This window comes from Zeugodacus cucurbitae, chromosome 2 (genome assembly GCF_028554725.1).
Source record: "Zeugodacus cucurbitae isolate PBARC_wt_2022May chromosome 2, idZeuCucr1.2, whole genome shotgun sequence".
Lineage (NCBI taxonomy): Eukaryota > Metazoa > Arthropoda > Insecta > Diptera > Tephritidae > Zeugodacus > Zeugodacus cucurbitae.
Window position 1 is genome coordinate 86,547,145 of NC_071667.1, and position 15,125 is coordinate 86,562,269.

Sequence of the window (15,125 nt, forward strand, 5' to 3'; positions counted from 1 at the left end):
TTGTTGATTGATCCATTGGGCAGAGCTTAACTCGCACGATGGTAGCAGGTCTCTTCGCAAGCATCTGGAGAGCCTATAAAAAGTTGCTGCCGCCGGACAGCGGAGAACAGTTGTCGTTGACGGTCGCAAAGAGCTTGAACACGATTTTCAAAAAATTTCCAAGTTTGAAACGCAAATAAATTTCGAAGTCGGTTGCTCCAGTTATAAATCGTATATACTGATTGCCATTCAAATGGGTGGCATAAGGATTTTCACATTGTTATTATGCGCAATTTCATATTATGTGGTCTGTAACTGTAAATTCTCGGACAAAATAGGTTATCAGGTATGGTACAATTATATGTGTTCAGGAAATGCAGATATTCTCAAAAATTAATTAACAACATACAATATTTGCTGGATTACCTCAATCGACAAGGGTAAACTATGGAACGGTTCCCAAAAACTAGTGACCCAATACCGGAGTTATCAATACTCCGATTTTGCATTATCACATAACTAGTTAAAGTCTCAAAGTCTCAAAGCATCAATGCAGAATTACATCTATTTAGAATATTCCATTTATTACATAATCAATATATCATTTCTTAGTAGGACACCAATTTAAAAATAATGAAAAATTCTACAATTTGCTCCACTATTGCTATTATTTCTCTTTCAGCCGAACGCTTATCCGAACAATTTTCGTCACTCTAGTGCCGCACTTCGTCGCCAAGATCGTTCTGGCCACACCGTTGATGATTTTCGAGGCCCATTGCGGGAGAAACGTTCACAGAAATACGAAAACTTCATCCAATACCCCAGCAGAGAAGCCGAACTTGCACCTCATCTTGGCTTTGACCTGCCTTTCAACGATTACAATCGCATAGTGAGCGCGCTAAAAGGTTAATGACGTTTTCGATTTTGCACTTTAAGAAATTTTTCATTTAATTTCGGTTATTCAATATTTGCAGAAATGCTGCGTACACGTGACGAGAAACCTGTAATGTTGCGGCCTCGGCCGGGCCGGCGCTCGGCGGCTGGTGAAGCACCGCTTTGGCAATACTTCATAGACGAAGCCGACAACCTGGGCCTCGGTACAGCCGATACAGTGGGCATCGTGGGCGATGACGATGACGCGCTAACGGACACATCCCTGAAGAAATCGGCGCCGTTCAAGCCGCGACTGGGGAAACGGGTCGGAGGCCTGAAATGCGAGTGAAATGTTTGCGGCGTTGCGATGCTCATGCGCTCCAAGGTGTTGGCGGATGCGTGATGAGTGGGCGGTGCGTTGCAGGGTGCGTTACATAACACATCGTGTGGATATGTGGATGATTTTTGTTTGCTTTGAATGGTGCGCATTGCGGTTGAGCGGTTGTGTGGTCCTAACGGTTTTGCTGGTTTGTCAAGGCTAGCATTTTGCTGACCAACAATAACAGCCACATCCACACACACTCACCTACATACACACAACATATTCGACATATTCGAATTTTAAATTACGGCTGAAAATTGCATCGAAAATATGAAAAAAAAAAAAATAAAAAACAGTTATGTAGATGTCCATAATTTTAAAAGGTCAAACTTTTGCTGGCTTTTGGGGAAATTTCTCAGTTTTGTGGTTAATTAAAAACTTTCGCTTGATCCCTATTGTAAATTATTAACGAAGCGTCTAAAAACGCGTATGTGCGCCAAAGAGAATATGAAAATTTAATGTAAAAACAAATGTGTGAAAAGTATACGAGTAGGTACAGCACTCCAAATTAAAAACTAACGAATTTACAACTACAATTACAAACATATGCAAAAATACAAATAAATATTGTAAAATGCCTATGATACGATATATAACATATATGTACATGTTGAAGAGAATTAAATGAGCTTAAAAGTGTTGCTCCATTTATATATTATTAAATAAAACAATTACGTTACTTTCCGTTGCAATGAATTTTAAATAATTTTTCAATAAATATTTGAGGAACATGTGGACAGGAAAATATCAGGAAATTCGTAAAGCTTATTATGTATCATTCCCATACGAATTGTAGGTTAGGTGACAAAGCTTTAATTTAAATGTGAAAATTTAAATTTTATTATTTAATAAATGTATATATAGGTCTGTGCAACCCTGCTGTGAGGAAATAAGAGACATTTTGATCATGTAATGAAAAGAGAGCTTTGTTGTAAACTACAGAGCTTTAGAGCAAGTTACAGAACCCTTAGTACGAGGAGATAAGGTTGTCTACTTTGGTTAAGCAATCATCATTCTATAAAGTCAACTGCTGTCTGTATGTTCAATGAGCATGTACTCCTCTAGTTGAGTTCAGTCTAACTACAGGCAGTTGACACCACCACTCTTGATCCTTTTACGACCCAGAGTATCTTGGTCCCTATTGAAGGTGCAGCCGTGATTATTAGCACTCAACGGCCAACTGACGCAACTTATTTGCCATGAATTATTTATATTTCAATTAGACTTTGCTGCTGAGATGGACGTGAACACTAACACACGCAGAAGGGTCGTCGACGAGCGGCAAAATTATTTTTATTTATAACAGACATGAGGATTTGCGAGCGTTTAAATGGCTGCTACGTGCCACAACGGAGAGGTTAATTTCACTAGCGTTGCTAAATCAGGGGTCGGTCAGGTGAATAGAAGAGGAAGCCAACAAAATAAATGAACGGTAAAGAGCGAAAAAGGGTTAAATGGTCGCCTAATATAAACACAAATAAATGCTGTTGCGTGTGTGCTCGTATTTGTGAAGAATACTGAAATCTCTACACCCTCCAGATGGCTGCCATTAATGCGCGAAACGAATGGCGTGTTTGGCTTACGCGCCTGGAATCCATGTGTTCACACACGCACACACAACTCGGTGAATCGTGAATCGTGAATGGTGAACGGGTGGTGTGTTGCCACACGGATGAATAATAAGAAGTAAGCCATTTAGGATACATTGATTGATCTATTGTTTGCTTTTCGTTGCCTTGATGTATGTTGCTTTTACGCAGAGACGATAAAAGCGACAAATTCTATGCCCTACGCTGCTAATTGTGCGGGATGAGCTTACGGATCAAAAGCGTATGGCAGCGAACATTGGACCGCTTAAGCGCGCTCTAGTGTGTCACACGGTTGATACATTTTACCCGCAAGAGGAATCTCTATTATTGAAACCCGAGTTGATGTAGAGGCTCTGAATATTTTTATGACCAATTCACCCGAAGAGTTTGATCAGGAGAACTCTTAGTTTCGGCGTTTCCTTTTGTTCATGAACTAACATACTTATATTAAATATGTAGAATATAGAAGGTTACAAGAATCTGTGTTGTCTCTTTCTGATGATGATTTTACAGGTGTCACTAGATTTATTGAAGAGTTCGGTAATATACGCCTTTAAAAAATAAATCTAAATTAATTATAAAATTTCCGTTATTATTTATTTTCGTTATTCTGATGAACATCTTATTTGTTGTCCAATGATTTCCCCGCACTCCCACAAAATGGGGTCCAGAGAGTTGTAAACTTCGAAGATAGATACCATCCATAGATCAAACACGGCTGTCATGGGAGTGATTAGATTCTCTGATTTCCAATAAATCCACATCGGCTACCATCTTTTGGCGGGAGAGTATTCAGAGCCTCTGTCAATAATGACGTAATGATGATGTTGCTGAGGAATCAGTGTGCTGTTTTTGTCACGCTCACCAGTGTTTTTGCAACTCGGTCAACTGTTGTTGTTGTTGCTGTAATTGGTTGTGATTGCGATTGCGTAAATAATGTCCTGCGGCGCTGCTAAACACACGAAGGACAGTACGGCAACAAGACAGCACGGACGGCCAGTGTATGTCAGGCAGCGAGCACAGAATTGTCATTAATCACAATTGCCTCGAATGCAACCTGCTGTGCGCTTTTTGCTCTGCTGTTCTGCTGCTTCATTGTTAATGCCGTTTATTAATGCTTAAGCGCGTGAAAGTGGATTAACACATCAAGAAATAACAAATTGTTTAACACCTAATTGTTTTGTTGCGCTTCTCGCCCGATGGCATTCAATTGAAAATAATAAAAACGGATTGTCCCTTGAAACTATAAAAATCAACCGTCTCCAGGCACATTCATCAGTCGCCATCAACAATCGATTTGGTGCACTCATTCGCCTTCCGTCAAGTTCTGCGACTAAGCTCAAGTGAACGGTTCTCGGTCTGCAGCAAACAAGCGTACAAGCGTGCCGTGCGAATTTGTTGACTTATTTTCGCTTGCCATGAGCAATTTAAGTGTGTTCAGTCTCCTCCTCATTTTCGCCGCTTCCTGCTACGTCTCTGGCAGCACCGAGGCAACCGGCAAGAATGACGACGACTTTCTGCAGGTGAGTGCCACCGATTGATACGGATATAAGCAATTTCAGTTCAGTCTGCTTTTTTGTACCACGCTCAGCCCACACAGCAGACGCAAAGGCAGACGTAAACGATACGTTGGCTGCACTCTTTGCCAACCCATTTCCCGAATTTCCTCTCCGAGCTGCCATTGAAAGCAAATTAGTTTCGTTTGTGATTTGCAATGTTATCACTCGCAATTAAGTGTGGTTTAAGGAAATAAACTCCGAATATACTGTAGACTACAGACTGTGGTAACACATTTGATGGCCAAAGGGTTGCATGTTGGTAAAATTTGATATTCAGCACTGAAACATGGCTCTTTTTGTCATGTTTTAGTCTACTTATTATCCGATATTCTGTAGACTTTGTATATTTTAGAGTTCGAGTTCGAGTTCGAGTTCTAATTCTAATACTAATTTTGAGTTTTGCATGGACTTATGCGGTATAAATACGCAAATCGAAGGAAGCAGCGGCAAACTTGTTTCAGAAAAGTTTAATTAGTTGGGCTTTAGGTCCTTCTTTCTCATTTGCAGAAAGTATTTCCGTTATTGTTAAGGACTTTGTCCTTGTTCAGAAAGTCTAAGTTGTCTAAATACCCAAGTGCAATTCATTTACGATTGAAATAGTTAATTTGCTATTTTCATATTTGCTTTGGCCAAACGAAGCACAGATTGAGCGAAGTCACCGCTAAATTACTTTTGCTTTGCATAACTCACTGGAAAGTGCAAATTAATGAAAATCTCCTAATTCTCGAATCGGCAACAGTGGCACTTTGTTGGTTGCCGCAGCCTGTTTTTGTTGGCTCTTGTTGTTGGCTGTTAACTTTCGTTAGTTGAGCTTTTGGTATTGAAAGTTTTCAAGTGACTTCCGACGTGGAAGCTTTCACTCTTCTTGCAACTACTTTGTTATTTTAACGGTTTTGGGAATTGTTGAGTAAGTGCGATTTGTCTACATTGTAGCTCATATGAAAAACAGCTTGTAAACATTCTTAAAAGAGTTGCTAAAGTTTTGCATGAAAAGTTGCCGCAAAGTAAGAATGTTGTTGAGTGATTCTTTATTCAAGGAAATAACTAAATAAACAATGAAACTCAAAGCTTTCATTATTAAATATTCAGACATAGTATTTCGTGAATTGCCTTGACTCTCGGTTTTTAGAAACTCCGGGTTAATTATGTATATCTTCATAGCGATATGACGGATAAATATTGATTATACAATTAGAGGGAGAGTTAATCCAGAGTTCAGAAATTTTGTATTTAATTTGTATGCAAGTATTGAGTTTTGGATAATCCCAAGGTCGGACGATATACTTTTACGATTTTAGTTTTAACAATTGTTATAGTTTATTCTAGCAATTACATATATTTTATTATAATATATAAATAATAATAATATGATCCTCCTCGGTCTCTTGTCTCCCAGCTTTCGCTATGAATAATAACAAACTTAACGCTTTAAAATGCCCTTGTAATAAATAATGTTAACGATTTCCTTGCACTTTACTACCTAGAAGACAGTGAGACGTCTGACTTTGCACTTTCCTAAAATCCTTAATGTCATTTTATCTATATTGGAATATGCAGGCAACCGTTAAAATGGCTTAGTTACGCCAGCAACGGTGCCGTAATATAAACTTTTAACTTTAAGGCGAGGGCAGCGCAGGCGACAGAGCAGCAAATGTTGTTACACTCTCAACTGAATGTGCGAAAGAAGCGATAAGGAGCAGGAAAAACGAAATAACCAAGATTTACAGAAACTCCAACACCGATACGTCGGAGGTCGTAAATATGGTGATAAAATAGCCAGCACAGATATTACCGTTGCTAACAGTAATAATCAAGCATTTCCCAGCAGAAATTTAGTGAGGTTCATAATATTTGATTTCATATTGGAGGTTTATGTGAAACTTTAGCAAAAAATTTTCAACTCGAGGGAATTGGAGAAGTCTGGCGAAAAGTATATAATAATATTTACTTTTGTATGGGACAGTGCAGCTATAAAAGTGAATACCAAAGACAAAGATAAGATAAGATTACGTTAAAGCTAAAGTGAGAAATCATCCACCTATTTTGGAGATTTCATCTCTTCCATGAAAAAGTATGCTTATATCCATGTTTGTCTATAATGAACTACCAGTGCAGCCGATTAAGAACATAAACACTCTTAAATATCTATTTCCATCAGCTGATTTAGTTGCCTCATATTGGGTATGCAGTTCCGAAGGGTTTCTGAGTACAAAGCTGAGTAAGTGAATGTGCTGATCTGTGAAATTCCGCTGTCGGTATCGTAATTCAACATGTGAGGATAGCTGTAACGACTAGCAAAAACATAAATATTGTACAATTACAGAAGAAGCAAAGGAAATAATGTGGTTTCTTTAAAGTGGCAAACATCTCTACCATCGCGTATTTCCCATCTTTGGCACAGCTTTTCTCTTTTCATACCAAATATTTTCTAGAAAGTCTAAATAGACTTACTAATGACAAAATTTGCTTGTGGTGTTGCTAACTATCTACTCTACAGCATTCTTAAAAAACTCTTTGCGAAAGTTTAACGGTAAATAACTAATCAAACAGTGAAAAAAATAAAAGCTTTAATTTGCAGAAAAACTGCTCATTTACATTAAATACAAGCATTTCAAGTATTTCAGTCACAGAAGTTGAATTATCATTACCTTTTTGCTTCGTTTTAGGTCATAAATTTTGCAAACTCGCCGAATAGCCCAAAACCGTACACGCCCATACAAGAACAACAAAAGCAGCTAAAGGATGAAAAAGTTCGCAAACAGTTGGGCAAACAGTCGTTGTTAGCTTCGGAGGCAGCCACGGCACCATCAACCATGAGGACTCGTCACAAGCGTTCCCAGCATGCTCTGGCCACCACGGAAGAGTACTTCAAAAGTATGCCGACTTATGCCTACAATCTGGCGCTAATCAACATAATGCACAGTTTAAGAAGTGAGTACAATGAAAAGTAACAACAACACACAACACAGAAATTGTGAGAAAATAGTGGGTGAAATAGTGCTCGCAGAAGACAAGGTAGCCAATATTGATTCCTCGAATAATGTCTGGATCCTTTTTAGTGGTATATATTTCTAAGCAAATGCCTCCGATTTCATTCGAAGTTTTCGAAGGTCCGCAGAATCATCAGTGGTGTCTTCATCTCTTTCACATTCGCATTTGTTGAAATATTACAGCTAATAATTTCTTAAAACTGACATAGGAAACTAATGAAAACATGTTCTATTCGTTGTATAAGTGAGCCTCTCCAGTCACAGAATGTAAGCGATGGGCTTACAAATCCTCAGCCCTCTTCTCGCCATTCCTCGAGGGTTCTGCTAAGCCTAAACTCTAATGTCCTTTGTCAATATCAAATATTTGCTCTCGCTTGTTGTTTGGCAAATTTGTTAAACACCTTCACACATTGCTTCGCACATACCTAACTGTTCTGCACTGAATGAAAAACTGACCGCAACACATCCCTTACGTGCGTGTGTGTGTCACGCACATTTGAATTTGTTGATTTTCCCTTCTCCTGTTTGTCCTGTTTGCAGACCAACTTTCCGACATCGAGTTGGCGCGTTTGCGTTCACGCCTCAGTCGCAGCGCTGCCGCTGATTTGCAATTGTTCAATGAAATCTACAACAATAACAGCAACAACGGCGGTGAGTACACTGGCGAGACGGACAGCGGCAAAAATAGCGACGGCAGTGACATCGACACTGGCTTGGACATGGGCGTGGGTGTGGGCGAGGCAGGTGGCGTTGGCAGTGCCGCTAATGACATGCTTGCCAATGACATTGAGGATCTTAGCGTGCCATGGCAATTCGCTGCGCGAGTCAGCAAAAAATCCTCGGCACTCTATAAACCGCGTTTGGGTAAACGCACACAAAACCTACAACAACAGCAACTGCAACGACAACCATCGGCATGCAATTAAAGCGAGCGCATGAGCGCCAGAGGGGGTGTGACCAACGGTTGCGCGAAGATGTGCGGGGCGAACGGTAAGTGCACGAATGCCATTTACACTCGTGTTGCGAGGTTACAATCGCTTGTTTGTTTGTCTGCTTGTTTAGAGTAACAGTTTTTGAGGCGGGCGAGTTGAAGCGAGGGTCCGTGGTCTAAAGTGGCTGCACACGAACGCACTGATTCAAATTCAATTGCAACATTATATTATCAACATAATCGTATAGTCGTAGATGTGAAGGCATGCACTCTCAGTGGAATACTTACACATATGTATATTCATAGGTGTATAGCGAGCTCATACAGTTGCGAGTGCAGCATTAAAATTAAAATTTGTTTTTGTAATATTCGAGAGGAGCCAGGAACTTGTTATTGATTGGCATTAGCAATTTACATATATTTCTAAATTTGAATTATATAATTATGGCAAATTGTGATTTAGAGAAATTTTATATAATAAATATTCTAGCCAAATGCACACAACATAAAGTAAGCGATTAAAGTCAGAGCAAAAACCTGTTTTTGGGACTTTTATTAATACAGAAAGAAGTGTCTGCTACAGTAAATAATATTCTCCTGCTTCTTTTAATCCATTCGCAGCCACTTCTTTTGGAACGCATACAAATGAAATGATTTCCGAAAATAATGTCGCTCATACGACATGTTGCACCCTCTACCAATATTTCACTGGTAGGGCACACTTAAACGGCTTAAATAATCCTTAATCTGTTTTGCGTGGATAATTAATCAGCTTTCGCCATTTCCTATATACTCGCATGTATTTGTGTTCGTTTTTAATTTGAAGAGCGAAATTCATGGCGTGTCAGTAAATAAAACACGATGACCCGACCATCGTTCTAATCAACAATAAAAGGTTTGCCATCCTTCGATTGGAAATTGAATGGCTTACTCGTTATATGAGATTAACCTCAGATTAGCAAAAAATAATTCATTTTTGTTGTGGTCAACAATAATGGTCACGAGAGCAAACCAGAGTATGTTGAGATGGACGTTCATACGCGCAAAAAAAAATACGGTTCCTTGTGTGTATGTGTCTGCGTGTGATTGATTTAGGGGTCACTGTTGGAGGTTGCGAAACAAAGCTGGGCAGAATACCTATAAATAAATGTGAACATATGTACGAGCATAATCATGAGTGGCACTTAGTGCGAGATGAGTGCGGGAACACCTGAGTTGGACACGTCGCAGCTGCGTGTATATTTAGCTCGGCGTGTTTTATTTGTTTTTCTAACACATCACTTTTTATTAATTATTCATATGAAGAATAATCGGTGAGAAGCTGGCTGTATATAATAAAATAATAAATAATGATTTATGCTTAATGAGTGCTGAAAAAACTTGCAAATCATATACTCCATTTGCAAAGCTTTTTTTAAACCAAAAAGATATTTTTATATATTTAGATCTTAATTATATATATTGATAATACAAAATATACTTCACGAGAAGGTCCGATAATATTTATTAGTCGAAAAATCCAGTGACCCCCAAAAATATAATAATTGGGAATCTGAGAACACATATTTTTTAGCAATGCTCAACTGATTCTCTTTCTATTTCCAAGAAATCGAGTTCAAAGTTGGCAACACGGTTGAGTGAATATAACGAGCTTTTCAAGGCGAATGCCATGATTTTCGTTTACAGTGCAACTAAGTCATAACTGTTTCAGTAAGGTAACGGTAATTAAGTGTTCGAAATTTGCTTTTTTGTTTGATTTTATATTAGGCACTTGCTCCAGCTGTGGTTATGCAACACAATTCGTACAGATTATCTTTGCCTTCGAAAATACATATTTACTACATATGTACGAGAGCGGATATCATACAGCTATACAGACAACAGTTAAATCGAGATTATTTCATGTATGCCCTCAGCTAAGCTCGGAATTATACTGGCGGTGCACACATTCACCTATACATATGTACCGAAGAAGCTTCTTCGCGTTTGCTGATGTGTTTTCGCATAAATATACGAGCCATTTGGTCGCCAACTGCTCGTACTCGTCGTATGTGTTGTCTGTGCATGTGTTGAAAAGGTTGTGCTTGTGGTTATATTTGCGCAAATTGCTTGTACACACCTCCCCAAACACACAAATACATACTCGTACACAGTAGTAAAGATATATGTATGTACACATGTGCCTGCAGTGTAGCTGAGAATAATTTATTGTGAAATATTGTTTAATGCCGCTTAAAAGACGCATCTTTGCGTTGTCCGCAGCAGTTAATATTTATTTTATGCTCACACACACCCACCACACGCACCCACACACACTAACCTCCAAAGAGCGCACTCTAATATTTGTTGTGGCGACATTGTGTAGCGGTACATTTGCTTGAGCAAGCGGCATGGAAACGGTGCGGAGACGCAGGTAGCAAGCAATTCCGGCTTCCAGCTGCGGGCGAAACACTTCTAAGCACACACACACGCGCATGAGAATGCCAGGCGCAATCCTAAAATGATATTTATATTTCGTACTTTGCGCACATTATTTCCGTGTAATGCGGTGCTCATCTCTTTATAAGGAAAACCAAAAAGACTTCGGGGCCTAAAATGCTTGCGTATGCAAATTGTGGGAAGCGGGCTCGCACAAAAGGTCCACACACCTGTGGGTACTATACTCATATATAAATATAAATTTATAAAAGTTAGTTGTTTATGGATATTAATGGAAAAATATATTTTCTCCGTACTTCAGTAAATATTTTTAGGGATACTATTTTTTATTAAATGTCTATTTTAGTCGACATTTTCGTTTCTATGGCACTCGGGACGCGAATTAAGTACTTAGAATCCACCACAATATTGAAATATTTGACAATTGGATGGTTTGGAAGAGACCAGCGTCTACTGCGAGGGTCCTACACAGAAATCGGGGGCCTTAAAACCGGATAGAGGGTTGATAATTGCCTTTTTAGAGGCAGTGTATTTGGAACTTAATAAATAACCAAATGTGCGCACAAAATAAGGAGTTTGCAATTTAAAGGGGTTATATACAGTTAGACGGCCGAGTGAATTTTCCAGAATTTTTCCTGAGAAAGCTTTTTAATTTATTGATCCAAAAATTTATACACATATTATGGTATCTTTTAACTGTATTTTAAGACTTAGTGCTAGTAAAAATATTTATTTGAAAAAGAGCTACAGCTGATCTCCAGGAGCTCCTCTCAAAAAAGACGTTGTGCGGTGACCACTATATCTCGGAACTGGATCATCCGAAATTAAAAAACCAAACAGATTTCGTTAAAATAATGTTAAATCTAGTAATTAATCGAAGGAATAAGCAAAATAAAATTTTTTGACAAAATGGCGGTTTCTCAAAAAAAAAATCGATTTTTCACCGAAATTTCGGCCTTAAATTGTTTATAAAAAAAAATATTTATCGGAGAGAAAAAATCTTCGATTAATTACTAAAAAATATATTTAAGAAGGTCGTGTTAAAATTTGAGACTAATCGGTCTAGCCGTTTTCGAGTAATGTTGGTCACCGACTTTGAAAACACCATTTTGAGAAAAACGCATTTAAAGTTTGGACCTTGTACTTCCAAGCGCTCTGAAACGCCTTTTCAAATTTTTCATTTCCTTGTAACTTTGAAAATATTCACCGGAACGATATGAAATTTTCTGTGTGTATTCTTAAATATATGTACATTAAGAATATGAAATAAAAAAATCGATTTTTTGAAAATTCTAACTGTATATAACCCCTTAAATCGGCCAACCTACTCAAGGTGGTCCATAAAGCCAAACTTTATTGCGAAATTGAAATAGGAAACAGATTGTCGCGCGCGAGCGGATGCTTAAGAGAACATGAAGAAGGCGAAATTAGAGTAATGAAAATTCAAACGTCGGCGTGAGCAAAAGTTTGCCAAGGCATTTAACCATGCTTACTTATACTTACGAGTACTAATATATATGTATATGTACTTGGGTCCACATGTGCATTGTTGCTTTTAATGGTGTTATTTTCGTCAAACTACACACCTCGTGATTCTACGTCGTCGCCGTCTGCCCTGGCGTAGTTCAACTCATATCCTCACAGGGTCTCTCAGCGAAGTTCCAAGGCGAATGTCGCTAAAGGACACCGGCGCATACTCAAATACGCACTCACGCGGCAAGCAGCCAGCAGCAATGCACGAGCGCGCAGGTGACGAGGTGTAAGCAAAGCAAAAACAATGCTGCGAGCTTATTGCGTGGAAAATGTGTTACTTTCCGCCCCGCCCCGCCCTGCACCGGAATAGTTCTAAAGGGAAATGTCAAAAGTTTGTATATAATCCTTGCCTGGTTAAAAACACTTAGAGCCAACACGGAACACCCGAGGCTGCGTAGCTAACTTGAGGAAGGCAGCTAACTCCACCAGCAAGAGCACCGGTGCCGGCGCCGGTGCCTAGTTCATCAAATGTAAGCACACGCATGGATGCAAATGTGTGTGTTCGCAGTCATTATTTTGAGACCAGCTGAGCGCGTGGGTGTGTGTGTGCTCCGCCTAGAGGCAGCCAGTCCAATGGTGTACGTATGAGCCGTACGACTTTGATTGTATGCGTGCAATAAAGAAAACTTTTTGGCAACATTTGCACACATTTATAAAGGTAATAAAAAAGTTTATATGTTTGCATGAATTGCGAGAAATTGGATTATTATTTCGCTTTTTGTTTTTATAACTTCGGTTTATGAAAAAATGTACGAATGTGTTTGTGTGTGTTTGCAGTAGATTCAGGCCTCAATCACAAAAACCAACCGTTTGTTAATCAAAAAACCATTGACGGGCTTTTCTGCTTTAGGTTAATTTAAAAGTTTCTGCTCCGTTCCATAGAGACAAACGCTTTTCAACACGCACTTTATTCCTGCGAACGCCGAGAGTTCATTGAATTTATGTTCATTTCTAAAATGGAGTTTTTAGAAGAATATTATTATTTTCTCGTGGCTTATGAATTCTGAGTTCTTTCCGGATTTGTGCTAACAACTTTTAGAATTACCATTTTTGTGAGTTGGCCAATACATCAAAGAAAATAATCAGTTAGATCAAGATGAAACAAAAAATCTACCAGAGACTCAGAGAGATCCAATACTCCAGAGATCTGTTACTTTCATAATTTTCACAGAACATTACTGTTATTGTTTTCTGTTATAAATAAAATGCAGAAGTCGCAGCAAAAGGGAATAATTTCACTTTCATTATTATAGATATTTATTTCAATTAAGTGTTTACAGGCCAAAAACTTGTCCTTAAGCTTCAAATATGACATCTATATGTATACATATGTACGTACATATGTGAGTTAAACACCAATTTTGTTACTTTCGTAAAGCTCAGGCACTGCGTGACTACCACGAACTGATTTCGCTGAAAGGCCTTGGTATTGGTTGGCTCACCGGGAGGCGTTGCTATCGCCGTGCGTTTTTACCACCGCCATAAAACGCGGCGCGCTTATTAATATCATAAAACATGATTTATTTAATGGTATTTACCGTTACATTGCTACAAATAAAATCCGGCAGCGCAAACGTGTGCTTTGGAATGCATTAACGTAACGTATTACTGATTTGTTTCTCGTTTACACCGTGGAGTTGCGCGAAGAAGAAGCTGAAACAAAAGAGAAAATAGCGCACGAACGAAAAAAAAAACGAAAACGAAAATGAAATAAAAAGCAACAATCGATCACTCGCAAATGAATGATGATAGGCCAAAAGAAATTTTGACAGTAATTTGATAAATGCACACGCCAGGGAACGAGAACATACGCATTTACGGACGCCGAGTGCCTAAGAAACTGTTTACTTATTATCTATCTGCGAAGTCACATTATTTATGGACAGCGCTGCTTGTTAGGCCACCGACAAAAAGGCCATTTCGAGTCTCCGGCGTGTAGTTAATGCCCAATTTGGCGTGGCCTCTAAATATAACGGTGCAATGTGTGCGCTTATGGCTAAAGGAGTACTTAACTACGTAGTATCGATAGCAAAGCCGAAATATTGGCTCAATGCTCGTTGTGTCCCAAAGACATTTGGCCACACATTTATGCCACATTACCGGTTCCCAATGGAGGCATGCGTGTACATAATCGGAGGTACAAAAGAAAACAATATTTTTTTTTTGTTTGCCGGCTCTACAATTTATTTGCGAGTATATTTGCTCAAGTAATCCATTTTTAATGCTCCCCCCCCCCCCCCTCACACTCTTCTCATGAAATGCAGTTTCGATTTTTGACGGATTATTTTACTTTACAATGTACAACTCAAGTGTTAATATGAGTTTCGACAACTCTGAACGAAAAATAATATTCGATATTACATGAACTTAGTCCTTTCTTGTATTGTTTTGTCTTAGAAGACACCTTTGACTCACACTTAAACTTCATGGCTGATAAGTGACAGCTGAGCGAAACGACGACTTCCATTGGCATTTTGTGTGTTCGGAGATAGTGGAAGGTTACCGCTCTTCCCGATCTGCTCACCACAGAATAGTGAAAGAGAACAGAGCTGCTCACTTACTCGTCAATCACACAACTAATTTCCAATATTAACTAATTCGCCGAGTAACAAAGTTAGTTGAAGTTCGTGCCGACAAAGGCATTGTAATTAATTTGTGTCATTAGCTTTCATATTCCAATAATTACTTAATATGCACACAGACAAAAAATCAATATGCCCCGTGTCTCTTATGTGTCAATAGAGGTCTGTTGGTTGTTAAACAAATCATGTGACTCTTCATTCCGCTGCCAAAGTCTAATGGAAGTCTCGTTCATAAATTATTTGCACGTCAAATATTATTGTCTTATGC

The 15,125-nt window shown here is 38.8% G+C and overlaps 3 protein-coding genes across 4 annotated transcripts in view; 2 read left to right on the forward strand and 1 right to left on the reverse strand.

Annotated features, from left to right (window-relative positions):
* LOC105214389 (octopamine receptor beta-3R) overlaps positions 1-15,125 on the reverse strand; it is a 65,037-nt gene that overhangs the window by 23,406 nt on the left and 26,506 nt on the right. The window lies entirely within an intron of this gene.
* On the forward strand, positions 121-1,904 carry LOC105214388 (uncharacterized). Its single transcript, XM_029041744.2, has 3 exons — positions 121-325; positions 662-884; positions 954-1,904. The coding sequence occupies exons 1-3, from the start codon at positions 233-235 to the stop codon at positions 1,199-1,201; spliced, it is 564 nt and encodes a 187-aa protein (XP_028897577.1). The 5' UTR covers positions 121-232; the 3' UTR covers positions 1,202-1,904.
* LOC105214371 (uncharacterized) lies at positions 4,083-8,800 on the forward strand. Its single transcript, XM_011187751.3, has 4 exons — positions 4,083-4,346; positions 7,049-7,313; positions 7,913-8,362; positions 8,435-8,800. Exons 1-3 carry the CDS (start codon positions 4,242-4,244, stop codon positions 8,296-8,298), a joined length of 756 nt encoding a protein of 251 aa, XP_011186053.2. The 5' UTR covers positions 4,083-4,241; the 3' UTR covers positions 8,299-8,362; positions 8,435-8,800.